The sequence below is a fragment of the Peromyscus leucopus genome, chromosome 5, assembly GCF_004664715.2.
Source record: "Peromyscus leucopus breed LL Stock chromosome 5, UCI_PerLeu_2.1, whole genome shotgun sequence".
Taxonomy (NCBI): Eukaryota; Metazoa; Chordata; class Mammalia; order Rodentia; family Cricetidae; genus Peromyscus; species Peromyscus leucopus.
The window spans coordinates 75,632,522-75,659,189 of record NC_051067.1 but is presented as its reverse complement, the minus strand read 5'-3'; the positions used below and the strand labels follow the sequence as shown (position 1 = coordinate 75,659,189).

The following is a 26,668-nucleotide window of genomic DNA, read 5'->3' as shown; positions in this document are numbered from 1 at the left end:
CCTTAATGGTGGGTCCTTTTCTGTCCCCAATTGAATGGGACTCAACTCGCCCCCAGTTGCTCACTGTGGGGAGGTGACCCTGGGCAGTGACTGACACCTAGATTTGCACCATGGACTCGGGGACCCCAGGACGACTCACCTGAGCTGGGAGGAACTCTCCTCACACTCGCCTGAAGCACCCCAGCCACACTTAGCGCCTTATTATTGCTCGGGTTCCCTCCCACCGCACTTACATTTTTTCCATTTAAAGTTTTATTACTACTTTTTTAAGTGTGCAAGACTGAGGCTGAATGGTAGAAACAGATAGAAAGAAAGGAAGGAAGCAAAGGAAAATACATGAAAAATGCGGTGACACTCAACGTTGGGGCTGGAGACTATCAACCACCCTATGGGGACACTTTCAATGGCTGATTTCCCTGGTAGAACCGAGCATGAGGCACCTGGGATGCCCTCCGCTGAAAAGGCGCTATAGAAATGCAAGGCATTATTTTGATTTTAATAAAAAACTGTCTCATTCAGGAGTACACTTTTGTGCTGCCCCTGTAGACAGCCCGGGTTTGCCACGGCAGAGTCTGTAATCAGAGAAAAATACCAGCTTTGTTGGGGGTTAGAATATATCATTGGCTAATGTAGTGGTTTAAAAAAAAATAACGCTAAGCATTGGAATAATTAAAGAGCGAGGAATAACTCATGTCTTCTCTCTCCTCTCCATTCGGCATTGTCTTATTTAAAGACCGAAAGAGCGCTTTTCGGCGACCTGGTTAGTTTTAATTCCCGCTTTTTCCCTCCTTCCCCTTAACTCTCTCTATTCTGATTTGAAAACTCCCGGACTGGGAAAGTTACTGCTGGAGGCAGTTCTCCCAGAGTTGGAGACGACTTTCCCCGCCCCTGGGCCCTGACCTGCTGCCTGGTTTGCAGTAAGTGGAGCAATTTTAAAAAGAAAGGAAGAAAGGAGCAGGGCTCTGGTACCCCATGCCAGGGAGGGCACCCTTCCCAGGCTGCTGGCCCGCTTAGGGAGAGCCAACCCGGGTATAGGGAAGTAGCTTCGCTGTGTTGTGTTTTGTTTTGATTGAGACGGGGTCTCACTATGTGACTCTGGCTGGCCTGGAACTCACTATATAGACCAGGCTGACCTCAAACACTCAGAGATCTGCCCACCTCTGCCTACACTGTTTATCCAGCAGCCCTCACCCCCAAAAGGATGTTTTAAATTACCCCAAGGGAAGGCTTATTTCAAGTTAAGCTACATAGTTCTTCTTCACCAGCCCATGTGCAATAAGGAAAGTGTGGTTATGGAGAGCTGCCTCGGCTGTCCTGTGCCCTTGGAGGTCCGGTGACCCGGGTAGGGGAGGTATCTGTCTGCTTGGGCTGGACCTGGCATCTTGTCTTTGGGCAGCACAAATGCTGTTACCCACAGGCCTGGATTCCAGAGGAAGAATGCACAGGGCGAGGCACTGCCTGAGAGATGAGAGATGTGGGCATTGGGGATGGGGTAGTCAATGGAGCTATGGAGGTTTGCCTTGGGCCTTAGGCCTTCCCCCAGGGGTGCGAGGGCCACTGAGAAGGAAAGAGCCCTCAGTGTACTGGGGAGGCATGGTTCCCTCTGAGAAAGGAAGGAAAGTGGGCAGGAAGAGATGATGGGGACCCATCCCACAGAGTGCCTGCGAGCAGCAGTGGAGTTATTTATTATTTACTTATTTGCTTCAGGTGTCATTAATTAAATGTGTTTCTCTCATTTTCCTGGTTATTTGCTGCTCAGACTTTTCAGCCATCCCTTGCATCCATCTTTTTACATAAGCAGAAACTTTTTTTTTCCTCCTTGGAGAGATATCGTGGGAGGTATTTTGCCTTCAGTTCTTTCTCTTTCCTGGTTTTTTTTTTTTAAATTTAATTTTAAAATTATAAAGTAAATTTAGTGCTAGTGAAAGTAGAGGGGAGCCAGCTGGGTCTAGTGAAGGGTAGGCAGACACCCAGAGTTCAGCCTTCCTCATGGGGCAGCCTAGTCCCAGAGCCCCAAGTTAGCCTGCAGCTGCCTGCTCCTCCCTCGGCCTCTTCTCTTGCCCTGGCCCCCTTCATCTCCTGGCAGGGATCTGGTGGGCAGCGATGGGCACTGGTTGCCCGGAGAGTGTTCATTCACACCTAGGAGCTTCCTGACCTACATACAGAAGCTCCCCAGCCCCTGCGTGTGCTGGTGGGCAGGGTGAGAGGACAGGCCTTGCTCCCTTGGCACTGAGGCTGTTGGCTTTTGGCTCCGTGGGTCCTGTCCTGTCCCTGTCCCCTCCCTCCCCTGTCCTGCTAGTTTCCTGAACTGCTGCACAGTTGGATGCCCTGTTGATGGGACCAGTGTTGGACAGGCACAGAGAAAGACTCTCTCTCCCCTGCTCCATTGAGGAGGAGAGGGCTTCTATTGACCATACATTTCTGTATGTGTCACAAGAGTATACACACTTGTCTCTGGTCTCCAAGGTGTGTGCACACACAAATGTTCACAATTGAGGCCTTTGGTTTTTGCAGAACTATTCTTAAGGATTCCTAAATTATGGAAACTCTATAAGCTTACATTTTTAGGGCTTGTTTAGTAATACTGAAAATGTTTCCTTCTTAATCTGGGTGGAGTTGCTTGGGTGTGTTCTCTTTGTGGAAATGTATGGAGTACTGTACTCACAATGTGAGCATTCTGTATATACAACTGCTTCTACTAAAAAGTTTGTTTTTAAAAAAAAGAAAAGGAAAAAAAAAAAAAAAAGGAAAGAAATCCTGGGCCCCAAAGGTAAAGGAAAGGCTGCCCATCACAAATTTAAATTTAAATAAAAATGTATTCCAGCTTGCTTTGCTCAGTTTTTCCTGCTAGGAATGGTGGGAAGGCTTGTAAAAATTAGTGGGATGATAAAACAGAAAACAAAAAACACCCAAAACAAAACTCAAAGCATGTGGTCAGAACAGCTCCTGACCCATCCACACCGAGGAGGGCCTGCTGGTTGCCTGAAGACTTAGGTATGGAAGTGGGATTTAGTCTCAGAACCAGAGGGTGAAAAGTAGTACAGAGTACCTTCCTTGCCAATTACATTTTGCTGTCAACATCTGGAAAGCAAAATTACAGCTGTTCTCCCTGCCCCTCCATTACCACCTCTTCCCCCTGCATTGAATTCTTGCATGCCTGCCATGAATCTAGACTTCAGTGTTCTGTGGTGTAAAAACATTTTCACGGCTGTGTTCAAGTTGAATTTTTAGATGTGGACTTTTTAAAAACGTGCATCTTTTAGTCTGACAGTATAATTTTTGGAGCAGTGTGTTTGAACAGGCCAATGGCAGTCACCGCCGCCGCCGCCATCCTTTGCCTCCTCTCTCTACTGTCAGCTCTGGCCAGAAGCGCCAGGGAGGATGCCTAGCAGCCCTGGGCCAGCTCCCTCTTTTCGCGTCTGCTTCTTGGGCAGGTAGCACCGCATCGCCCTCCACCCCCCCCCCAGCCCTTCTGCGGTGTTTTTGTTTTCTCTTTGCCCCCCAAAAATATTTGAACCAAAAAGCCTCTCTTTTTTTTCCTCCACCCACAGCAAACTGAAAGGACTAGTGAACCGTGATTCAACAGAGCGAGAGCGCCTCTTTTCTTCCTTAGCATTAATTAACTCAAGTTCGTTAGGACGTTGGGTCTGTCGCCCACAGTTTTCTCTTGTGTGTGCTGAATCGGGTCATAGAGGGAGACTTCCCGTGCAAACAGTTTGTGTTGGAGCTGGAGGACGCAGAGGGGGAGAGAGGGTGAGAAAGAAAGGGAGCCCGGGAGGGAATGAGCGGCGGCAGAGGGTGGGCACCGACCATCCGAAGTCCTCCAGGCCCAGTGCCAGCCTTTCTCTGCAGGGGCTAGGCACCAGGGAAATGAGGGATCTAGGGTTTCCTTGGCAGTGGTCCTGGTCATAAAATAATTGGGGAGCAGTATATTTTGAGGACTGGAAAATATCTGAAACTGAACATTTGGGGTAAGCTGTTTGCCCAGGCAGGGCCGGCCCAGCTTTCCCAGAACCCTTGAGCAGTGAAAACCCAGAGCTCGGGCTCTGCCTGTTGCTGCAGCAACAGGAGAAAGACTCCCTTAGGCCCAGGGTGCCACGCTGCAGGCTGGCTGGGCACGGGGACCTGGGGAAGCCTGGCCTCTCTGCAGAGAAGAGACACGGGGTGGGGGTGGATCCTGACAGAGCTCTTGGGGGCCAGGGGGTCAGACTGTGTCCTTGAACTTAGGAGGGGCCTTGCTGTGCAGCACCTCCAGGCAGTTCCAGCAGCTGCCCTTGCCCCAGCCTCCCTTACGCTGCTGCTGCAGACGTTTTCTTGTTCAGGACCAGGGACCTCACCTAGGGCAGCCCTTTTTTCCTTCCCTCGCCTCCTCCGTTTGCCAGTCTTTCTGTTCTATTCTTTAGGGAAAGTTGTGAAGCTGGTCTGTGTGGTTCCTCCTCTTCCTGGGCCACTGTGGAGTGAGGCTTTCAAAGCCAACCAGGTGGGTAAGGCACCACTGCCTTGCCCCCGAAGCCTTTGGCCGCCACCTGCCCTGCGGTTCTTTGAAGGGCCCCAGTCCCCACTCAGCCCGTTGACTAGAGGAGAGCATTTTGGCCTTCCCAGCATTGACTTGTATTTGGTGACATGGAAGTTTCAAGCTAAATAATGAATTAAAGACTAGGGTTTTGTCTCCTGTTTCCCACAGTAGACAAGATGAAAGTAACCAATTTCCAGAGGCGCTGCGGAGAATAGATCATCTCCTCTAACACCCCCATCCCTACCCTAGCGTGCTCTGTGCCAAGAGGGTGAGGGGAGATGTGCCTGGAGCAGGGGAGCGTTCCAGCCAGGAGCGAGGCTGCTTGTTGGCCCAGTCCCAGGCCACAGCTCCCGATTTGCAGAAAGGAGCAGAAAAGGCAGTGCGTGGGGGGTGCCCAGGGGCATTTTACAGGAGTGTTATGTGGCCTGGTTCTGAGACAGACCCCAAGAGAAACCGGCTCTGGTGTGGGCAAATCCATCGTCTAGCCCAAGGACGTTTTTCACACAAGCCCAGCGGCTGCTGTTCCTGAACAGAGGCCCAAATCAGCCAAAACCCGCTTTGTCCAAATTACCGGGAGCCTCCTCGGAAAGTGCATTTTCCGGCTTCCGTCCCTAGCATTTCCAGACTCTGGGACAGTTTCACTGAGCTGCGGAGCCTCTTCTTGCCTCCCAGAGAGAGGGAGGCCCCACCCACCCCTAGGACAAGCAGCCAGGTCCTCTTTCTTCGCTGCGGCCAGAGTCCTGTTCACAGTGTCTGCCCATGGCCTCTCCTAGCCTTCTGAGGGAGAAGTACAGATCTGACAAGATGGGAGGTGTGTGTGTGTATGTGTGTTGTTGTTGTTGTTGTTGTTGTTGGTGGTGGTGGTGGTGGTGGTGGTGGTGGTGGTGATGTGTAAAGCTGTCTTCTTTCAGTCCAGACCCAGGCAGAATTATAATGCCAGGAATTAGGCAAACTCACCGGGGCTCTATTTGTGGCCTAATTTCCTATGTCTTTCCTTATGTGCTCTACAGATCCTGGAATATTTGGTGCTTTCTGCTTAGAGCACAGCCATGTGCTTAAACTGTGAGTGCTTATCCAAATCAGTATGGGCCATGGTGCCCAGGATCTGAAAGAATATATCTAGGCCCAGAAGCCAGCGGCTTGGGGACAAATACGATTTTGTTTTTAAAGATAAAGAGACCTACCCTTGGCTGGTGTTTAAAACAAGGCCTCCTGTGCTCCTTAGCTGTCTCACTGTCAGGAGGCAAAGGCCAGTTACAAAATCTATATCAATTTTGGGACATTATTTGTTTCCTGGAAGAATTTTTAATATTGTACATGCAAGTGAAGGACTGGATGTGTTCTCTATTTTTCCTCAAATAATCCACAAGGCCTCCGTTCACAGGACTGCTCTGAAAGCCACGTGATTTTCACCATGGAAGCCGCCATCTTTCTTAGCTCCTTTTCCTTTTCTCCTTCTTGCCTTGGAGCCCTTTTTTCTTGTTGTTTATCCTCTCCTGCTTTCTTTCTCTTCATCTCTGTCTTTTTTGCAGCTTGTGTTCCGGGCTTGCCCTCTGCCTTGCCTCTCCTTCTTCCCCCCTCTGCATTTCTGCTTCTGTGGCCTGCTTAATCTTTGGGGGTAAGGGACACATCCCTCTGTGATGGCTGACCCGTATCAGAGTCTATCCAAGCAGCATTTCAGTAGAAACACTTGCTGTTTTCACTAAAATCTATCTTCTCAAAAATAAGAGAGGCCTTTCTTTCATGAAGTTAAAAATTCCTCTTCCAAAAACCAAAAATCCATGTCAATTTCAAAAGTATTATTTCTGGCTTCTTGACTTTTCTTGCAAATGGAGAAAGTACTTTTCAAACTTTGTCTTCTCTCCGCCCTCCCCTGTTGACTTTCTAAGCAATACCCATACCCGGCTTCCTTTCCCTTTGGTTGATTTTTTTCCTTTCATTTTCTTTCTCTCTTCCTTTATTCTCTTCCTCAGCAATCTGTAGGTACCCACATTTGCTCTTTCCAACCCCCCTCCCCCACCATCGTTTCTGTTTGAACTCAGACCTGGAAGCATCTTGAATCATCAGCAATTTTCCAGTCTTGGTTTGGGTCTGGGTGCATCAGGGTGCAGGAGTGTGACCTCCAGAAGGTGGATGGGACAGGAAAGGAAGGAGCTGGGACAGGGACGGGTAAGCTTCCAAAGGGTGCCCAGATTGTCATCTCAAAAAAAAAAGGGGGGGGGATAGTTCTCTTTTGTTTGGGGGGTCTACACACACACACACTCACTCACTCACTCACTCACTCACTCACTCACGAAAAGAGCTGTTTTCTCTACTGGGGAGGCCTGCTTATATGAAGTCAGCAGGTTCTGCTGGCTAAGGCACACCAAGGCACAGGAGACACCGCCCAACGACCTTCTGCTTACCTTCAAGGCTATAGCCCCCAGCTAAGAGGACAGTTGACAATTGTTCTCCCTTCCAGATTCATGAGGAAGGGCCTGTTGCTGTCCAGCCAGTCTCCGAGGCTTCCTGCACACACTCCATGGTCCTCCACTTCTCTGATCAGCTGACTGCCCCCGGGGACCTTTGACTCTTACCTTCCTCAGTTCCCAGGGGACTGCCTCTAACGCTGTCCCTAACTTCTGTGGATTTCCTCCTAGTCATGGAACTGTAGCTCCCCAAGCCAGACCTTCACCTGGGTTGTTCCACCACACTGTATTCATGAAAAAGCAACAAGCCAGGGTTTGCCATGGAGCAATATTGGCCATTTTCTTTTTAATGTTTAAAGCATAATCAGAATAGCAACAACATCCCCACCACCCTCTGGACCGCGAAATACAAACCCACTTGCAGCTTTTATGACCTCATCTTGACTTCAGACAGTGAAATTGCTTCCTCAAGGTGGAGAAGGCCTTGTTCATTCGGTACCTTATGTCACTAAGCATCCTTGGCTGGTTGGACCAAAGCCCGCTATTCACAGGACGTGAATTATTGAACACCACCCTAAGAGGCCTGTCTGTGATGGCACCTGCCTCCCACACGGTTCTCTCTAACTGTGTCTCTCGGTCAGCTGTGAGCTCACTCCACTGGAGTTGGCCATTTAGGGTATGGGGTCCCAGGTGCTGGGTGGCACCTCCCATTGTCAGGGGGTGGATCATGGGGTGGATCTTTTGTTTTGGCACACTCCAGGAGCCTCTTTGCCATTGAACAGAAAGGCCACAGAGCACATGGTTTCAGCTGGTGAGGACAGGGGCAGGAGTGAGCAGTGACCTTTTTCCCTTTGCCAGCTTAGGGTTGAGCCTGCAGAGAGGGTGGCTGTGGGGACTGAGCACTGGCCACTCAGCACAGTCTGTTGATGTCCTAACCTCTGCTCTTCCTCTCCCTTCCTGTCTTCCTGCTGCCTTCCTGGAGGCCTAAGGCAGCTGCTCTGAGCCCTTTCTGGAGAGTCCTCCTGGAGGTGAGGCTCCCCTGAGGAAGTGCCTAGCTAGGGACCTGGAGGAGGGACTTCTGTGGCTGCACCTCTCATGGCTGGGGCTCCAGAAGGCCCTTTGCTTTCTTTTTAGCCCTGTCTTTTCTCAAGTCTCCTCTCCGTCCATACATCTCGCTTTATGCTTTTTCCCTTTGCATTTTAGTCTGATTTGAGGGACAGGTAAGAAAGCTGACCCCGGGTGAGTAGCCAGGGCAGATCTGGAGGGGAGGAGGGATCACAGAGTGGGAGGTGGTGTTGGTGAGGGGAAGCAGTGTGGGGCTCTGTCACTTCTCCCAGGGGCTGGCTGTTGTTTGTAGCTGTGTGTAGTGCTTGCCAGAGGAGCCTGTGACAGGAGGCTATTTTAATAAACTTGCAGTTTCACGGGCTGAGCTGCATTGCGTTGGCATCTCTCGTCACCGCTAGCGGAGTGTGCGTGGCTGGGTGTGGGCCGAGGAGAAGGCAAGGGGATGCAGGGGTCGGTCCCTTGTTTGGGAGTGCTCCGGAGTCCTGCAGTCAGCAGGGGCTGAAGGGCCAAGAGGTGGCTACCCACGGAGTCAGCAGTCTCCGCCCTGACAGTGCTGTGCTGCTGGCGTGGACACTTTCTCCTATTCATAGTTCCGTAGGCTGGTGCACAGAGTGGAGGAGAAAATGTCCACTCGCCCCACTGTGCTCCATTTAAAAAAAAAAAAATCTAGAACCAGAGAGTGTGCAGGCCTGAGAGAAAGACTGAAAAGCAGAACACAGAGAGAAGGCGCAGCTGCTTCCCCAAGGCCTTCTGGGGCTCCCGCCCAGCCGCCAGCCCGCCAGGAGTCAGGCCTTTATTTATTTATTTTCTGGCTTAAAAGAAAAGTCCACGTCTTCCTCAATGCTAGTCTTCCCACCCCCCAAGTTTGCTGGGCGACTGCTGCCCAACAGACCCGAGTGGGCGCCTGGGATGAAAAATTCATAACTGCTGGACTTTGCTTTTGCTCGTTCATTAGACGTGAACTTGTCGATTGGGCAAATTGTTTTGGTCTCCAACTGCCGGGGGGCTCTCTCCACCCTCCCAGCTAGCCCAGCTCCCTCCTCCCCTTGGACTCAGCCATTGGCTGCGTGAGGATGCCTCTCTGCCAAATAGGTGGATCCCCCCCCCACTCTCTTGGTCTCGGTCTCTCTCTCTCTCTCTCTCTCTCTCTCTCTCTCTCTCTCTCTCTCACTTACTCATGCCCCCCTTTCTCTCTTGCTCATGCCCTCTCCCTCCCTCCTCTCTCCCTCTCTCTCTCTCTCTCTCTCTCTCTCTCTCTCTCTCTCTCTCTCCCTCTTTCTCGCTCCTTTCCTCTGGCTCTCCCCCTCCCCTCTTTTACTGACTTGGCACACACAAATGGATGGGGATTGAGCATGAACGGGGAGGGGAGTTGGAGAGAAAAAAAGAAGCCACTACCGCCCCCCCCCAGCGGTGCTGGTGCACACACACCCTCTCCCGCGCAAGCACACATTCACATGCGCACCATCGCACACCCCATCCCATCCCCGTCTTCCTGAGATCCTCGCTCTCTCCCTCCCCCTCTTCCTTCCCTCCCTCCCTGGCTCCCTCTCTCCCTTTTGCTGCGTCTGCCAGCAACGGTCTGCAGCCGGTCAGAACTCGTCCTCTTCCCCGAGAATCTGCGAGCTCCCCCTCTTCCTCTGGTCGGGTGGAGGGAGCTGCTCGAAGTTTACACCCTTGTGCCGCTGCCAAAGCCGAAAGCCTTTTCTTCAGCTGCTGCTTTTCCCCTCCTGGTTTTTGTTTTTGTTTTTCGGGGGTGGGGGGTGGGGTAGGGTACGTTGTCGTGGGTGAACGTGGGGTGGTGGTAGGAGGCTGGTTTTGATCTTTAATTTTGCATATTTTTTTTTGCTCTTTTATTTTAAACGGCAAGAGGATGCACAGGGGAGAAAATTGAAACAATTTGTTGGCTTTTGTTTACCTGGTGTGTGTAAGAAGCCACCTCGCTCCCTCTGCTCGCCATCTCTGACCTTTCTTTTTACTCCTTAAAAAAATTAATTTCCCCCTCTGTGCAATGGAGCGTGGGGGGTGGAGGGGGAAGGGTTTGAGAATCCACCCAAGCCCGGCCCCTATTCCCCAGAACACCAATAATAACCCCCTTTAAAACATCTACCTTCCTCCCTGCTCCTCCTCCTCCCCTCGCCCCACCGCCCCTAACTCATAACTCTGTTGAGTCCAGAATCTCAGAATCAGGCGTTGGCTTTGCCGGGTGCTTCAGATCAATGGTAATTATTTGATTTTTTCCAGCTTTATTTTTGTAAAAAGAAATCAATTATTATTTAAACTTCAAACAAGCAAACAAGCAAAAAACCAAAAACCAAAACAAAACAAAAGGAAAAAAAACCTGAGAGAGCCCAGCCCTCTGTCACCTGATTGAGGGTGAAGGGGTTGTGGGAGATTGGGGAAGGGGCCGCAGGTCGACCCATGTAGCTTTTAACCCTAATGTGGCTGAGAACAACCACCTTATTTGGGCTAACAAGAAGTGTTTTGTTCATTATTACTGTGATTAACATTAGTATCGGTGCCGATAACAAAGCTGAAACCACATATTTAGAATTTAGATCTGATTTAAAAAAATGTTGGGGTGGATGTTCCAACTGGATCTGGAGAAAAGAAAATGAAAACAGCCTGGTGAGAGGGGACCCAGAGCCGCTTCCTCCATCTCAGATGGCATTCTCTGTCTTCTCAGGAGGGGCAGCCAAACATTGGCCAGTCCGGACAGGACAGAAGGCGGCAAGGCAGCTCTTGCTTGCCCTTCCATCTGCACCCTCAGGCAGCGGGACACTGCTGGGACCAGCTGACCCTAGTTCACAGCTGCCGTAGAACATGGAGATGTCATGGGTGCGACAGAACCTGGGGGGGGGGTACCAGCAAGCCCGTAGTGTGTGTAGCAACATTGTCTGTGTGTGTGTGTGTGTGTGTGTGTGTGTGTGTGTGTGTGTGTGAGAGAGAGAGAGAGAGAGAGAGAGAGAGAGAGAGAGAGAGAGAGAGAGAGAGAGAATAGGTGTATGGACAGGCTCCCGTGCCTCTGTTTGGTTGCTGAGGCTGAGATGGGAGCAAGTGGCTGGCGAAGCTTTTGGTGGCTTCAAACCACACTTCAGTAGAACAATCTCAAGAGAAAATTGCTGGGGGGAGGGAGAAGGAGGAGAAGGCGGTTTTCCTAGTGCCCCCTTCTAACGCTGCGTTTCTCCTTCTCTCTTTCCCCCTCCTCCCGTCCTCCCTCGCCCCGCATGCTCCCGGCTTGCCGCCTGCAGGATGAGTTCCACCCGTTCATCGAGGCGCTGCTGCCTCACGTCCGAGCCTTCTCCTACACCTGGTTCAACCTGCAGGCGCGGAAGCGCAAGTACTTCAAGAAGCACGAGAAGCGGATGTCGAAGGACGAGGAGCGCGCGGTGAAGGACGAGCTGCTGGGCGAGAAGCCTGAGATCAAGCAGAAGTGGGCATCCCGGCTGCTGGCCAAGCTGCGCAAAGACATCCGGCCCGAGTTCCGAGAGGACTTTGTGCTGACCATCACGGGCAAGAAGCCCCCCTGCTGCGTGCTCTCCAACCCCGACCAGAAGGGCAAGATCCGGCGGATTGACTGCCTGCGCCAGGCCGACAAGGTGTGGCGGCTGGACCTGGTCATGGTGATTTTGTTTAAGGGGATCCCCTTGGAAAGTACTGATGGGGAGCGGCTCTACAAGTCGCCCCAGTGCTCGAACCCCGGCCTGTGCGTCCAGCCACATCACATTGGAGTCACAATCAAAGAACTGGACCTTTATCTGGCTTACTTTGTCCACACTCCGGGTAGGTTGTTTTCAACACTCCCTCCCCAGTTTTATTTCACTTGCTGGTGGTGTTGTCTTTATTGTTCTTCCTGTTTCTGAGCGGTGCTGCTTTGGGGCCTCACTGGTCGCTTGTCCCGCTGGCCTCCCCGGTGCAGCCGGCTGCACGTGTGCAGTCCTCTCTCTGGTCCATCTTCTTCCTGTCTGCCCCACCCCTTTGCCCTCTCTCCTCTCCCCTCTTGCTGTGACAGTTTGGGCATCTCTGTCTCCCCTGTAGTGAAGATGCTGCCAGTTTTAGGACAGGGCCAAGATGTCTCATAATCACCCACGATGGTAAGAGTTTGAGAGAGACGATCATCATCGACACTCACGCTGCTGATGTAGAAGATGAGACCGGAGTGCTGGGACGAGGGAGGGAGAAGGTGCAGGCTTCATCCCAGGAGAAGCTGAGTTTTGGGGGGGGGTGCCAGCGAGTCCAGGAGAGAGGGGCATGTGCACCTGGGGATGGGACTGAATGGCTGGGATTTGTTTTTTAGAGAGAGTACACAGTGAGATTCCTTGAGCTCCCTGCTCCAGGATGCACCCACACTGGGGTGCCTATGGCCCTGGGTCCCTCTGGAGCAGAGGGCCTTTGTGGGGAGCAGGCCTTCCAGGAAACAGCTTGCTTAGAGGAAGTCTTAGAGAAAACCTGTGAAAACCCTTCCCCCTTTGTGCCCTGAGTGTTCCCCAGTCTCCTCTGCTCTTCCAGTGCTGCCCTGTGTGGGCCTGGGCTAGTTTAGCGCTGTGGCCTTCTCCCCACCCCCATTTCTTTTTCTTTTCATAATTTCTTTCCACTTTTGTTTTCTTACAAATTGAAACAGAGATGGCTGGTTAATTTTTAGCCTCCACTCAGCTACGCCCAATTTACCGCCGCCTTTGAAACCTAAACGGGCCGGTACTCTGTGATTAAGCAAGGCAGAAGTGTGTTTACATTGTACCCAACCAACTTGTAATGAGAGGCTACCAAACCTTTGTGTGTGTGTGTGTGTGTGTGTGTGTGTGTGTGTGTTTTCCTCTCCACTATTTCAGCATTTTCCCATTTCCCTTCCTCTTCTTTGTGCGAATGTGAGAGAATGTGGCTTTACTTAAGCTGTGGAAAATTGAAAACCTGTCCTTCCCGAGACAGTGCCTCTGTGTCTTCCTTTGTATTCATTCATAAAAAAGAAAGGCAGTCATGCCACTGTGGTCACCCCTTTGCCTGTTGGGAAAGTTGGGAGGAAGAGGTGTGAGTGGATCCAGGCTCACGGCTGGGAGATGCTTCCAGGAGGCGTCTTTCTCACAGAGAACAAGTGTTGAGTGCATGTTGGAGTGAGCCGAAGTGAATCCAAGGCTCCTCTTCTTGCCCATTCCCTCGCCATCTGGTTGGAAGCAGTGGGCACTGCCGTGGACCCTCCTACTCCATAGACCTTTCCAGGCCTGCACGTGGCCTTAAGTGACCCTCATTTAGAAAGGTCAGTTTCCTGTCCTTCCCTCTCTCCCTGCACCTTGGATTTTTCTCTTATCTTCTTTTTAAAATTTTTAAAAAATTTTTTTATTTTGGGGAAAGAAGCTAAAAGAGAAAAAGTTATCCCTCATTCTCTGTCTATACTGGAAACCAGGTTATGGGGGGTGAGAGCCTGTCAGTGTTAGGGGTGCTGGGGACTGCAGGAGAATGTTAACACAGCTATTCCATGGCTCCTTCACTCAGGCAGTCTGAGTCTTCCATTCCTAGAGCTTGGAACCCAGGTTATCTGTGAGGAAAGTGAACATCCGTCTTCTAGACTCCCTCCTTCTCCTCCTCTTCCCCTCTTCTGCTGCAAAGACTCTAGTAGTTGCCTTGTTTCCCTGGCCTTTTATTATTTTATATTTGACAAGGTATTACTATGTAACTCTAACTGGCCTCCAACTTGGTTTGTAGACCAGGCTGGCCTTGAACTCATTAGAGATCCACTTGCCTTTGCATCTGAGTGCTGGAATTAAAAGACAAAACCAACCAGCCCTAGGCCACATTCTTGACTACTACCAGTGTGGGGCTGAGATGGGATGGTGTGTATACGGAAGGAAGCCATTTCCCAGCCAGCCTCCTGGCTTCTGCACTGATCTGGCAGGTGGAAGGGGTAAGGGGAAGGAACAGGGCTTCCTATCCCCAGCTAATGAGATCATTCGCCCAGGAATATGAGTGAATTCATAGTACATTGCATGTTGCCAAGGCCATTTCTGGCCAGGCTGAGGCTGAGTCTCCTTAGCGGATACCTGATACATGACTGAGAACATATTCTTTGCAATTCAGGCACAGACTTTAGACAGTAACTATGAATGTTCAGGATTTCTTGCTGGAATGGCTAGAATTTCAGGGTACCTTTCTGGAGGAAATTTGGGTGTTGGTAAGGCCAGGGCCACTCAGGACCTCAGTTCTTGTTCCTTCCTGAGCCATTCTGTGTGATTGAAAATGTCCTGTAATGGGTGTTGATTCTGTGACATTACCTTCTCCATGTTCTTCCCTCCCAACATACCCAATGAGCCACAGTATAAGAAACCAGGCCAGGGGTTGGGGGCTGGAGAGATGGTCCCGTGGTTAAGAATACTTGTTCTTCCAGAGGACCTGCGTTCTGTTTCTAGCACCCACAACACATCACAACCATCTGAAACTCCAGTTCCAGAGAATCTGACCACCCCTCTGACCGCTGCAGGCACAGACATGTAGGCAAGACACTCATACACATAAAAATAGATAAATCTCTAAGAATAAAAGCTGTGTTGACGAGCTGGGTAGGGCTGAACTGGTAGTGCCAGTTTTTGTGACCAAACTCGAGCTAGCAGGAGGTTTTGCATCTAGGTACCGCTGTCACCCCGGCCCACACAGGCCCTTGTGCCCCAGAAGATTCAAGAGCTGACACAGTGATAAGGAAATAGAGGATATGTATGGTGGCTCTAGAATTTGGGTCTGAAAGGCTGCCACAAGCCACCTAACTGCCGTGAAGGAATGTCACCACGTGTCTGTCAGCATTCAGCCAAGGAAACTGAGGCAGGTCTGAAGCAGAAAGCCCTGTCATGGAGAGGAGGATGTCCAGAAAGGGTGTTCCAGAGCGGGTGATGTGGCAGGGACAGCAGGGACCGGGGTTGGGAGAGTCTGCCCTGTGGAGTGCTGGAGCCCAGCAGGGCCTAGCAGCCTTGCTGACTATCTGCAAGGCCCAGGAATGCTCTGACGTGAGGCTACCATGGGTGAGCCCTCAAACCTTGGTTTCAGTCCTAGCAAAGAAAACAGAATTCAAAACTATAAAGAATTCTTTACCTGTTGATAGGCACCCACCTCCTGCACCCATCACAGGACCCGCAGTCCTTGACTCGGGCTAGGCTTGAATCATATATATTGTCCCCGTTGTCCACCAGTATTGAATATCACAGCCTGTCCTCGTGAACATTCTGTGTCCATCTCTTGAAAAGCTGAGCCAAATGCTTTTGTTATTACCCCTGAGATTTCAAAAAGTCAGCCATCTTTTTTTTTTGGAGATAGGGTCTCACTATGTATCTCTGACTATCCTGGAACTTGCTCTGTAGACCAGGCTAGCCTTGAACTCACAGAGATCCACCTGCCTCTGCCTACCTAGTGCTGGGATTAAATGCATACTCTATGGCATGTGGCTCAGCTGTCCTTTGTACCGTGAGATACCTAGCTGATATCCCCATTTCCCTAATTATCGACTTGCTTTTGTTTATCGTTCATCTAAATCAGAACCCAAATGAGACTGTTCATACACCACCATGACTGATCCATCTCTGTTTAGTAGTGGTGGTCCCTGCCATGACATCCCTGTCCTCCTCCTCCTGGTCTTCACGACTTTTCTCTCAGTTTTTATTGAGGGAAGTGGGCCGTTCCTCCAGTGTGATTTGCCATGGGACCTCTCCAGGCCTCACACTGTGGTTCAGTGTGCCCATCAGGCCCTGGGGTAGACAGGCTCAGCCTTATTTGTCATAGGAGATTAGCTAGTAACCCAGGCTTCACCTAAAGAACATTTTCAAGCCTGAGACGTTCTGGTTGACTCTGCTCTTCACAGGAATTGGAGTTAGCAGTTCAAGCTGGCTTTGAGGCCTGAGCAAGGACTTACTGTGTTCTTCACTGGTGTGACTATTTATTGCCTGTTCCTGTCTGCCTAGTGCCAGAGAAGACCCCTAAACCTTTTCAGGGCTCCCAACCCTTCTGGCGAGTCTGGTATACGTGGGAAAGCCTGCCAGAGCACAGCTCCCTTCGAGATCCACCCTGAACATGGGCCGTGTGTCACCCACTTGTCTGTGTCTTTGAGGCAGCACCATCTGGTATCAGGGTTGGCAGAGACCACAGGGTCTAGGAACACAATTAGTGACATTAGCAAGATCTGTGGGTTGTTTTGTGATGCAATGTCTTCTAAGCAGGGCCACCATTGCTTCGGTGATTATGTCTCATTTCCTCTGGCTCACAGGCTAGAACCAACTTAGGCACAGGTGTACACATCCATGATGGCCGCCACCACAGTGACCGCTGTTAGGATGTGCTGAGCCCAGCATGGCTCCCTGTCTCCTTCACCTGTTGTCCTGGGATTGTCTAGGTGGAAGCAGGTTGTTCTGTTCGATGGCACTTCCCACCTGAATAAAACCTCCAAACTTCCCTTCCTCCCTCTTCCAAAGTGACCTTGGAAAGTCTCCAGCCCCGCCAGAGCCCCGGTGCCTTTGCGGTCTTCAGGGCCGTCCAGCTACGGAATAGGAAGGTCTGGGAGCAAAACGGCAGGCGGCTGCTGTCCAGTTATTAGGAACTGTAACATTGTAACGGCAGCAGAGGCAGTGAACCAGGAGCCAGGCCAGCAGCACCATGCACTTGTGAAGCCAGCCCGTGTGCTCCAGATCTTCTACTGTTGAGCCTTGGGGGCCCTGGCTGTGGACAGATTAGTCTGACCCCTCCTCAGGCACGGGGCCCTTTGACCACCTGCCCCTGTCCTTTTTGTCCACAGGGCTGCCTGCCCAGCCAGGCAGGAACCCCACACCTTGTGGTTCACAGGGGTCTTGGTAGTGTTGGCTATGCTGACCAAACTGGAGCTGTGAGACGAAGGAGAAACTGAAACATCCTTGTCTGAGCTGATGCTACAGAGGTCGGGCCTAGTCGGCTGGATGGTCCAGTCCGTAGTTACGGGCAAAGTGACCAGCTGTACTCAATCATCGGGCCAGAGGGAACCGGCCTTCTGCAGCAGGATTGCTGGGGGTTAGCCACCAGAAGGCCTTCCCGAGGAATTGTTTTACTTTCTGGCACTGCCAACAAGGGTGGAAGAATGTCCTTCATGAAGTGCACACTTAGCCTATGGCAAGCAAGGCCCTGATTTTGGGACTCCCAAGTCTCTGAGAAGGACATCCTTTATGTGCCTAGCAGGCAAAAGGCCTGGTGATGGCTTCTAGAAAGCTCCATCCAGAATGCCCAGTAGGCATGAACCTGAAGTAATTCTTGCTGGAGAGAGGCAAGGCCCTCAGGGCTTCCTTGGGGCCAGCTCAGTTCATGGTGGCCTCGAAGAGGAGTCAGGGTCCTTCTTGCAGAGATGGGGTACAGACAGGCAGTGAGACCCATGTTCCACTTTTTCCTGGAGAAGGTGGCCGCCTCCCCAGCCCTTTCTGTTCCCCTCCCCAAGGAGCTGCCACGCTTAGGTTATTTTATCCTTCACTGTCCGATCAAGACGTCTTTTCAAAGGCCCGGGGCGGGCCGTGTCAGCTCAGGGCTCGCTAGCACAAAAGGCCTCTTTGATTTCGTGTTTGTTTTCATTTGCCCGCGGAGGGGGAGGGGGCAGGAGAGAAAGAGCTTCTGGGTTTTGAAATTTTTATTTGGGTTGTTTCATTCTTGGAGCTGGCTCTCTGGAACTCTTGTCTGAGTTGGGGGCTTGGTGGCTGGGCAGAGGGCGCCCAAAGCCGTGGGAGAAGGTGTAGGGCCCAGGATGTTCATCACTCGGGACAAGGCTGATGGGCTGTTCTTGGGGGTGAGGCCCAAGGGTGGGAAGGCTCACCGCAAAGACTGTGTCTTGAGCGGGGAAGGGCCCCAAGTGCCCGACAGCAAATGACTTGCCCGGTTCATTGTGCCCCCAGGACCTGAGTGGCTGTTAAATCTTGATTTTCCCATTTTCTCTTTTTGACTCCCAGACTCCTCCGCTTGCTTCTTGGTTCCTTGGACCGAGAGTGGGAGCCTAGTCTAAGATGTGAGCTTCTCGCTTAGGGATGTTGATGTCTCCAGATTCAGCCAGAGTCTTTCTGCCCCACGCCGGAGAATGGAGTGAGGGATGTCCGTCCTAGGAATAGTACCTAGAGGCCAGGCATGCCGCTTGTCTAAGGCTGGGGGCAGAATGGCACTGACAAGGCCCATATTCTCGGAGCTGAGGCCAAAAGGAAATGGAAGGGTCATCTTGGTCCACGGATGCCGACAAGGGACCCTCGGGCCAGCCCCTGCCAAGTGCATGTCTGAACCTCATGTGAGAGTACCCCTATCGCGGCGGGAAGAACGGTGTTACGTACTGTGAGGGCCCTGAGAGGGAGCGGTGGAGACTTAGGCTTGGGCAGGTGGTCACAGTCATCAGCAACAGGGACATGTGCCCACTGGGTGAGGGGGGCGCTGCGCAGGGCCTGCTTGGCAGACGGGAGGAGGAGGCTGGGGGACTGAGATAGATAAATATAGCTGATGGCATTTCTGATGATAGGTTTTTCTTGGCACTGAGGGCACCGTGGAAAACAGCACGACAAACGCCTGGCCCTGCAGGCCGCCGTCGCCATTTTAAGCGTCTTTGAGCTGAAGGACTGTTGGCGTTAGAGCAGGGTCCCAGAAGGTGGAGGGGCTGGAGTGCAGTGATGTGGCTGGATCAGGCTCTCCTCTCCCCTCTGCAGGGGTGCCCGAGTCCCTTATTTTATCTCTGTAGATACTAACACCTGGCTCCTCTGGCGATTTGAAAAATACGTATGTTTGGAGGTCGCCCTTTGCATACCCGTTTCCCAGGTGTTTGCCAACCCTCCCCAGGTGCCATTGCCAGGCAGTAGGAGATATCCGGCCCTCTTCTCATTTTTGATATCTTATTGGTGACACAGCATGCCACTGCCACTTAGGCCTCTATCTGTTGGTATTTGGGGATACCCAGTCACTTAAGGGTACTTATCCACCCAGTCTCTCGGAAACTTTTTGTCCTCTATTGATAGAGGAAGGGGATTGTCCCCTCTTTTAATTCCAGTTTTCCACTGAAGATCCAGAGTGGCGTCAACACAGGGCTGAGCACTCCACATGATTTCTCCCAGATTCTCCCAGCAACCTGCTTTAAATCCGTGCTCCTGGCTGGGTGTGTGTTTGCTGCCCTGGTAACGGAGAGAGGAATCTTAAGGAGAGAGGCCAGGCCTAGACTCAGGGACCAGGGAGGGATGACCTTCCGGCTCCACACACTTGGAAGACAGGGAGGGGTTAGTTCTCTGTCAGCTGACTGAGTGAGCCTTCTCAACCTGCTTTTGGAGGCTGACTTCCTCCTTTCCAGGGTAGACTGGTAGAGGCAGGTAGGTGTCGTTCAATTCACTCTGTAGAGGAGGAAACTGGAAGAGATGGCAAAGGACTCAGGTCACACTATGAATTTCTGGCAGAAGAGGTTCCGGGTCACCTTGGCCTGAGGGCCTCTAAGCTCCTCGAACTTCACCAAGATTATTGGCCTTGGTGGAGTCTCAGAGGAGAAAGTCTCATGAGTCCCCATGGGAGTCAGTCCCACCCTCTAGCCCCTGCTGCAGCCTGGAAGGGGCCAGAGCCCTGCTTGCGGCTCAGCTCAAGGGCTCCCCCAGCTGCTAAGCCTGTGTGGAGGAGGCAGTGACCCCTCATCCTGTTCTCTGCCTTGCCCACCTTCTTTCTCTCTCTCCATCCTTTCTGGAATAGCTTTCTGCTCCCTGCTTCTGATGTACACAGACAGGAGCTAGCCTGGGCTACCTGGACTCTCCCTTCTGCTGCAGCCAGGGACAGCTCTTATCACACCTCCTTGGGACTCAGGAGAGCTTGCTTGCTGGACCTGGGCTGGGGAGTGTGCAGGAGACCCAGGTACAGGGCCAGGCAGGATCTGGGATTCACAGTCCTTGCCCCACCACACCCTTCCCCTGGGAGTCTGCTTGGGGTCATAGTTTGAAAAAAAAAAATGTAATTATCTTAATTAACCAGATGATTACTGGAAGTTTTATAATAGTCAACAATTCCTTACCTTTTATGATCCTTTTCAGTGTTTCTCAACTTGTGGGTTGTGACCCATTTGGAGCTGAGTATCAGATATTTACATTACGATTCATAACAATAGTACAATTAGTTATGAAGTAGCAATGAAAATAACTTTATGGTTGGGGGTCACACAACATGAAGAGCTGTATTACAGGGTCACAGCATTAGGAATATTGAGAGCCACTGAATTACACAAATGCGCCTTTTATTATTATTATTTTTTTTTCTTATTCTGTTTGTGTGGTGCTGGGGCTGAAACGTAGGGCTCGGGCCACGTTAGGCACATGCTTCACCACGGGCCATTCCTCACCCCTTCCCGCTTTCTTAACATTTGAAAAGTCTGGGGCTGTGTATGTAAAATCTCTCCTAATATGCCAAGGGCTAGGCTATGGGAGGCTGGCATGTGGCTCAAAATTCCCCTCTGCTTTTGAGGCTAAAACCCCTCACCACTTGTATCCTCCCCCTACCACCAGGCTTCCCAGACACACCAGGTAACATTCTAGCTAGACCATTCTGTACCACAGGAACTGTGCTGGTCACCATCAGGGACCTAGCAGCATCCCTGGCCTCCGACTCCCCCCCCCCCCACCGGTCGCTTGTTAGGACAGGCTCCCTCATCCAGGTGTGACAACCAACGTGTGTCCAGATATTGTCTCATGTTTTCTGAGGACAGGCTCACCCCCAGCCAAGAACCTCCGTCCTGGAAGAAACGGGGTTCAGCCAGAACACCACCTGCATTTACTTCTTGCCTCTTGAGTTGGGGGCCCCTTTACCTTTGCTCCATGGAAACTGAAACTCTGAACCCTGACTCTTCCCCGTGCTCTTCCCAGATGTCTGAGCAGCAGGACCCTCGGGATGAAGAGCGGCACAAGCTCTACCTGTGTCCGTTCCCGTGGGGATCACAGCCCGACCTCTGGTTCTTGCCTTAGGATGCCATCTTGATTTCTTGTGTTTAGTCTCTCTGTGTGCTGTGGCTGCTGATCTGGTGAGTTCCAGGCCTGTGCTGAGAGCTTCCACGGCCATCTGTGATCCTGCAATGTGGAGTTCAGACCAGAATGGTCATGGCATGGTCTCGTTAAATTGAGTATTTGATTTTCTTTATTACAGAGTAAAATACTCTTCTGAAAATTTAGATAATGGAGAAGCTTAGAAGATGCTTTCTCAGTTCACCATCTCATGCCTGCAGGAGGCTCACAGATCCATGGTTCTCTGTGTGTGCGTGTGCGTGCGTGTGTGCGTGTGTGTGTGTGTGTGTGTGTGTGTGTGTTTAAGTAAAAAAAAAAACTATAGTTCTGTGTGTGTAGTGGTGGTGGTGGGGGGTGGTGGTGGTGTGTGTGTGTGTGTTTTAAGTCAATTCATATATCAAGTAACCTTTAACTGTAGAGATGACTGTCTTGAGAACAGATGGTGTATTTGAGTGATTGAGCTGGCTCTATCGGTGCCACTGTGAGGGGAACTCTTCCACGCCTCACCTCTCTGCTCCTGTACCCCTTGACACCAGTGTTCTTGACCCTCCCCCTTCCCCAGGTGACAGTTTCATCTTGTCTTTTCTGGGAGAAAGGTGACCAACAGAGCATGTATCGGTGTCTAAGTGGCCCACATCTTCGGAGTGTTTGTGGGGAGGGTGTTCCTAAGCCAGTGTAGCTGCGGTTACCATACAAGGCAGGAAGGCATCCTCGTATTTGGGTTCTTCCACTTACCTGAAGGGACCGAGGAAGCAGAAAAGACCCAACCGGACCCAGACAGCCACGTCTGGCTTCACAAGCCTTTCTTAGAGGATGAGGATACGCCAGTGTGGAGTAGAACTCCACCAGCTGGCCTGGCTTCCTGAGGCTTCCTAACTTAAAGGGGGTGAAAGCCAGGAGATGTCAGTCTGTCCCTCTAGGGTTTATTCCATTGTATTGTTTTTCAAGCTTAGAGGAAGGGAGAGAGAGAGAGAGAGAGAGAGAGAGAGAGAGAGAGAGAGAGAGAGAGAGAGAGAGACTCAAGGCAGGAGTGGGGATGGGAGCATCAGACACCAAAAGACTTGGGAAGGAATCCAGAGAGGGTTTTGTAGCAGGCTCTGCCCATCGAGGGAGGAAGGCCCTGTTGAGAGACTGAGAGACAGGCAGTATGGTGACACCTGGTGACTCTCCTGGACTGGGTGGAGCCTCAGGAAGAGATCAGGAGATTCCCCAGAGGCAACTTGCAGGAGGCGGGCTGGCCCAGTGCGGCCCTTGGGGAGTATGTCCTTATTATGCCTGCAGATTATATCCCCATTAGTGCATAATTATTATATAATGGGCATTATTGCATAATGGCGGTTATATAACAGGTGGCCCAGAATACAGACATGGGGTATAATAAGTGTGTATCCTTTGGCTATAAATAGCCACCAGCCCCACACTGAATATGTGGTCACACCAGAGCCATATTATAAATACCCGCTATGGGCTATAAATTTCTGAGCAGTGACGTCAGCGGCCATGGTACCTAGTTAGGGGGTGGTAGGAGGGACCTGATCCCCACTAGCCACATGACATCATTGTTTCCTTAGTAACAAGACCGCTCCCCAGGGGACCAAGTGAGGAGAGGCAGCAGATGGGTAGAATGCTTAGGTGGGGGTGAGGGCTGAGCCTGTGACTGACCAGGGTAGGGTTCCCTGGGTGGATGTTCCACCCATCTGCTGACAGGGCAGCAGGCAGGTCGGCCTTCGGGGCTCCTTCTGTGCGGGTAGCATGCAGGTCAGCTTTAGTCTCATTTCAGAGAGGAAAGAGGAGCCGCGTGGTTTCTTCTTCTTCTTATCTCTGTGCCTCTCCATGGCTTGGGGGACACTTGCTGAAGGGGACTTGATTATGGACATACCTGAGCTCTGTGCCATTTCCCTAGATGAGGCTTTAGGTTAGCAGCAGCCCGCGTGACAGAAGAAACATGTGGGCCACTTGACAGGCCCGAGAGCGTTGCTGCGGCGGTGGGAAGAGGCAGACAATGTCCTGAGCCCAGGAGAAGCTGGGAGACGGAGGATAGGAGACATAGTTCCTTATAGAATGACGATGGGCCAGTTCTGTGTCCAGCAGGTGTGTACATGGACACTTGTGCCCTTTGCCAGGGGTCCCCTGGTTTCAGTACTGCCCTGGGAAACTTCTCAGTCCCTGGGAACCAGTGGCTGAGCACCGAGTTTTAACCAGTGGTTATTTTACTCTTTAGAGTTATTGGTAATCGATGTAGATCCCCACCCCCCCTTTTTGAGACAATGTCTCACTATGTAGCCCTGGATGTCCTAGAACTTGCTATGTAGATCAGGCTGGCCTTGAATTTACAGATATTTGTCTGACTCTGCCTCCCAAGTGCTGGGATTAAAGATGTATACCACCACTCCCAGCTGGTAGATACTTTAAAAAATGTTATTATTGTGTGTGAAGGTGATGTGTAGTTTGTGTGTATATACAACCGTGAGTGTGCAGGTGAGTGTGTATGCCACAGCGAGTGTGGAGGTGAGTGTGTATACCACAGCGAGTGTGGAGGTGAGTGTGTATACCACCGTGAGTGTGGAGGTGAGCATGTATGCCACAGCGAGTGTGGAGGTGAGCGTGTATACCACCGTGAGTGTGGAGGTGAGCATGTATACCACCGTGAGTGTGGAGGTAAGCGTGTATGCCACCGTGAGTGTGGAGGTGAGGTGAGTGTATACCACCATGAGTGTGGAGGTGAGCGTGTATGCCACAGCGAGTGTGGAGGTTAGGTTCTGGGGATCAACACAGACCGTCAGACTTCTGCAACAACTACTCACTCATCTCGCCAGCCGTCTGCATATTTTTGTTTGTCCCATATTGGGCAAAGTCTAGTGCACAGGACAGTCCTCAAGAACAAAGAATCAGCGGCCACATGCCTTACCAGTTCAGGACTGAGCCACGCTGCCTTGGCGATGGAGGAGGGGCTTTTGCAGGTCTTGCCTTGCCGTCTTCAGGACATCCCTTGTCTCTGCTGGTGACAGCTACTCAAGTTGCTTGTGAATTTCTTAAAGTTGTTCCCAGTGCTTTGATTACTTGTAGGGGGGCCCACGAGCCCCACCCCAGCATACAAATCCAGGGTAAGGAGGATTCACTTCTATGAAAGCCAGTTTCGCAGACCCCTTGACTAGGACTGGGCAGTGCCCCCAAAGAGGCTTCAGCTGATGTAACAGATGAACTGACAGCATGGGGAGCCTGGTCCCGCTGTGGTGTGTGAGCTTACAGAAACCTGTGCATGCACAAGGGCCCTGCAGACACTTTCTCCTTTACCTGTGCCTACTGTCTGTCACTCACTACCTGGCTGCAGTCGACTTGGCGCCCTCTGCCTCTGACCACATGCATAGCATAGCCAGTTGGATCGCGGTTTCCACAGGCCAGGATGGTGGCGGGACATTGGTCTAGTCCTCAGAGTGGGAGACCTGCTGGGTGACAAGCTGAACCCTGTGTGTGGAAGCTGACTTTTGAGTTTGGATCTGGGGTGGAGACAACTGATGAGCATTCCTGGGGAGGCGGGGTGCAGGGTCTGTGTGATGGGCCCTGCCTGCAGGGAACTCTGTGGGGAGCTGTGTGGGCTCAGACACAAAAGCTCACGTTCCTCAGGGCAGCAATCCTCAGTATATGGCCAGCCAGAGAGACGGGGCCAAGGGAGCTGCCCCTGCCCTGAGGATGGGCTGGATTCCTTTCACTTATTTATGGTAGCGTGGCGTATAAAGTAGGCCTCGCACAGATCTCTGGGCATAGTTTCAAATACATGAATTTCTTTTAAATTAAACACCACACACACATTTGCTGCTCCCCCTGCTTGCATGTGTTCACGCACACTCGGTCTGTTCAAGCCATGCGCTGCCCAGAAGTGTTTGTAGCCATGTGGGACAGTAACCGAGAGTGACGGTACCAAAGCCACCAGCTAATATTAGATTTTATAACTCAGAGATTCATTAATATAATTACTCACATGCCAGCCGGACTTGGCAAGGACTCTTGAATTGTGTTCCTCTCCAGCAAAGTGCTCTGGCTGCAGGGATGCCCTGGTGAGTCTGAGCCTGCTTGTGTGTCGGCAGAAGACATGCCTCCTTAGCACATTTTTCCTGGGAGAGGCCAGGTACTTCCATGGTGGCCAGGCCTGACTTTTTGTGTCCCGCCAGGAGACAGGCCCCTGTGGAGCATCTGCGGCAGGTCCACTGGGAAAGACCCAACTCTGCAAGTTGGACTGGGACTCGAGTGGGTGATTTGCCTCTCAAGTGACCCTTTGCACATAGTAGCACAGGCTTCTCTTCCTAGTTTTTCATCTTGGAGCTGGGACTATGTTTTTTTTATATTTTCTGCCTTCGTGTATAGTTTTTAACAGCTGACAAGCCCATTTTGGATTTTTAATTTATTTTTATTTTATGTGCATTGGTGTTTTGCCTGCCTGTATGTCTGCATGAGGGTGTTGGAACCAACCCCTGGAACTGGAGTTACAGACAGTCATGAGCCACCATGTGGGTGCTGGGACTTGAACCTGGGTCCTCTAGAAGAACAGCCAGCGCTCTCAACCCCTGAGCCGTTTCTCCAGCCCCCACGAGCCCATTTTGAATACTGACTCACCTTCCAATGGGGATAGCTGATAACCTGATCTTGAGACAACACAAAGACCTTCAAGTGGCACACAAGTCAGGAGGAAGGCCGAGGGGACCAGGGAAGCAGAGTAGGAAGAAGAGCAGGCTTTGAAAGTGGGTACCACAGGGAGAATCCGTCCTCACTTCTGCAACACTAAGAGCAGCCTGCTGTGGACTGAGAAGCTATGGTTTATGGGCTGAAAGGGAGCTGGTCTCTCAAAGTACGTCTCTTCTGTTTGTATGAATGAGATGTCAGGGAAACGGAGGGAAGTGGCCCTCCTCTTGGCCCCCTCTACTTGGTCATCTTGTTGCAGGTGCCGTTGCTCAGTGTGCGCTGGCCCTGGATCAGCTGGCTCCACCCTCACCCAGGCCATCCCTTCACCGCAAGACGTTTGTTTTTGCAGGTAGAGCCCTTCTAGGCGTAGAACAGACATGGTCTCCCGTCTCCATCTTCTCTAGTCAGCCCTGGGGACCTCCCCTGGCAGCCTCACTCTCTTGCCAGGTCTGCTCGCCATTCTCGCCTGGCGCCACACTGGCCTGGCACCCCGTGGCTCGGGTTAACAAGGAGTAGCCCTGGGCCCAGTAAAATGCTTGCCTTCAGTTAGGTGGCTCCTCCTGGCCTCCTGAGAAGCACTGTCCTTCGGGCTCCTCCTGCAGCAGGCTGGGGACCTGCCTTCCCGCCCTTTCTCCTAGGAAGCAGGGCCTCCCGGCCAAAGACGACTGCCATCCTCTAGCTGGGACATGTGCTCCAGATCTGGAGGCTGGGTTTGGTTATTAACGATGAATTATGGAAGGAATGTGAGCAGGGAGGGAGGTCTGCTCCTCAGCTTGGTACACGCATGCACAGTCACTTCTCCAGGCCAGTCCTACGGTTGACCATGCTGCCACTACGGCCCCTCGCTTGCTCAGACCTTAAGACTCCCCATTTTGGCTTTAAGAGTCTCCAGGGATACTTCTTCCCTTTTTGCCTGGTCCTCAACTGCCTTCCTCAGCCCCATGTGCCCATCCTCGACTTTAGAAACCTGTTTTTCTTTGCAAAGTACCCCTTGTTCGGTGGAAGGGCAGAGGCTAGACCTTGGGCTG

The 26,668-nt window shown here is 51.6% G+C and overlaps 1 protein-coding gene across 10 annotated transcripts in view; it reads left to right on the top strand.

Annotated features, from left to right (window-relative positions):
* Nfix (nuclear factor I X) overlaps positions 1–26,668 on the top strand; it is a 95,078-nt gene that overhangs the window by 16,330 nt on the left and 52,080 nt on the right. For 4 of the 10 annotated variants that reach the window (XM_028861798.2, XM_028861797.2, XM_028861793.2 and 1 more), the window contains exon 2: positions 11,238–11,769. In XM_028861798.2, the coding sequence (XP_028717631.1) occupies positions 11,238–11,769 (532 nt within the window). Of the gene's footprint in view, positions 1–9,787; positions 10,209–10,321; positions 10,825–11,237; positions 11,770–26,668 lie in introns of those variants that run through there. The other 6 variants (XM_037206044.1, XM_037206043.1, XM_037206041.1 and 3 more) reach the window with 5 other exon arrangements.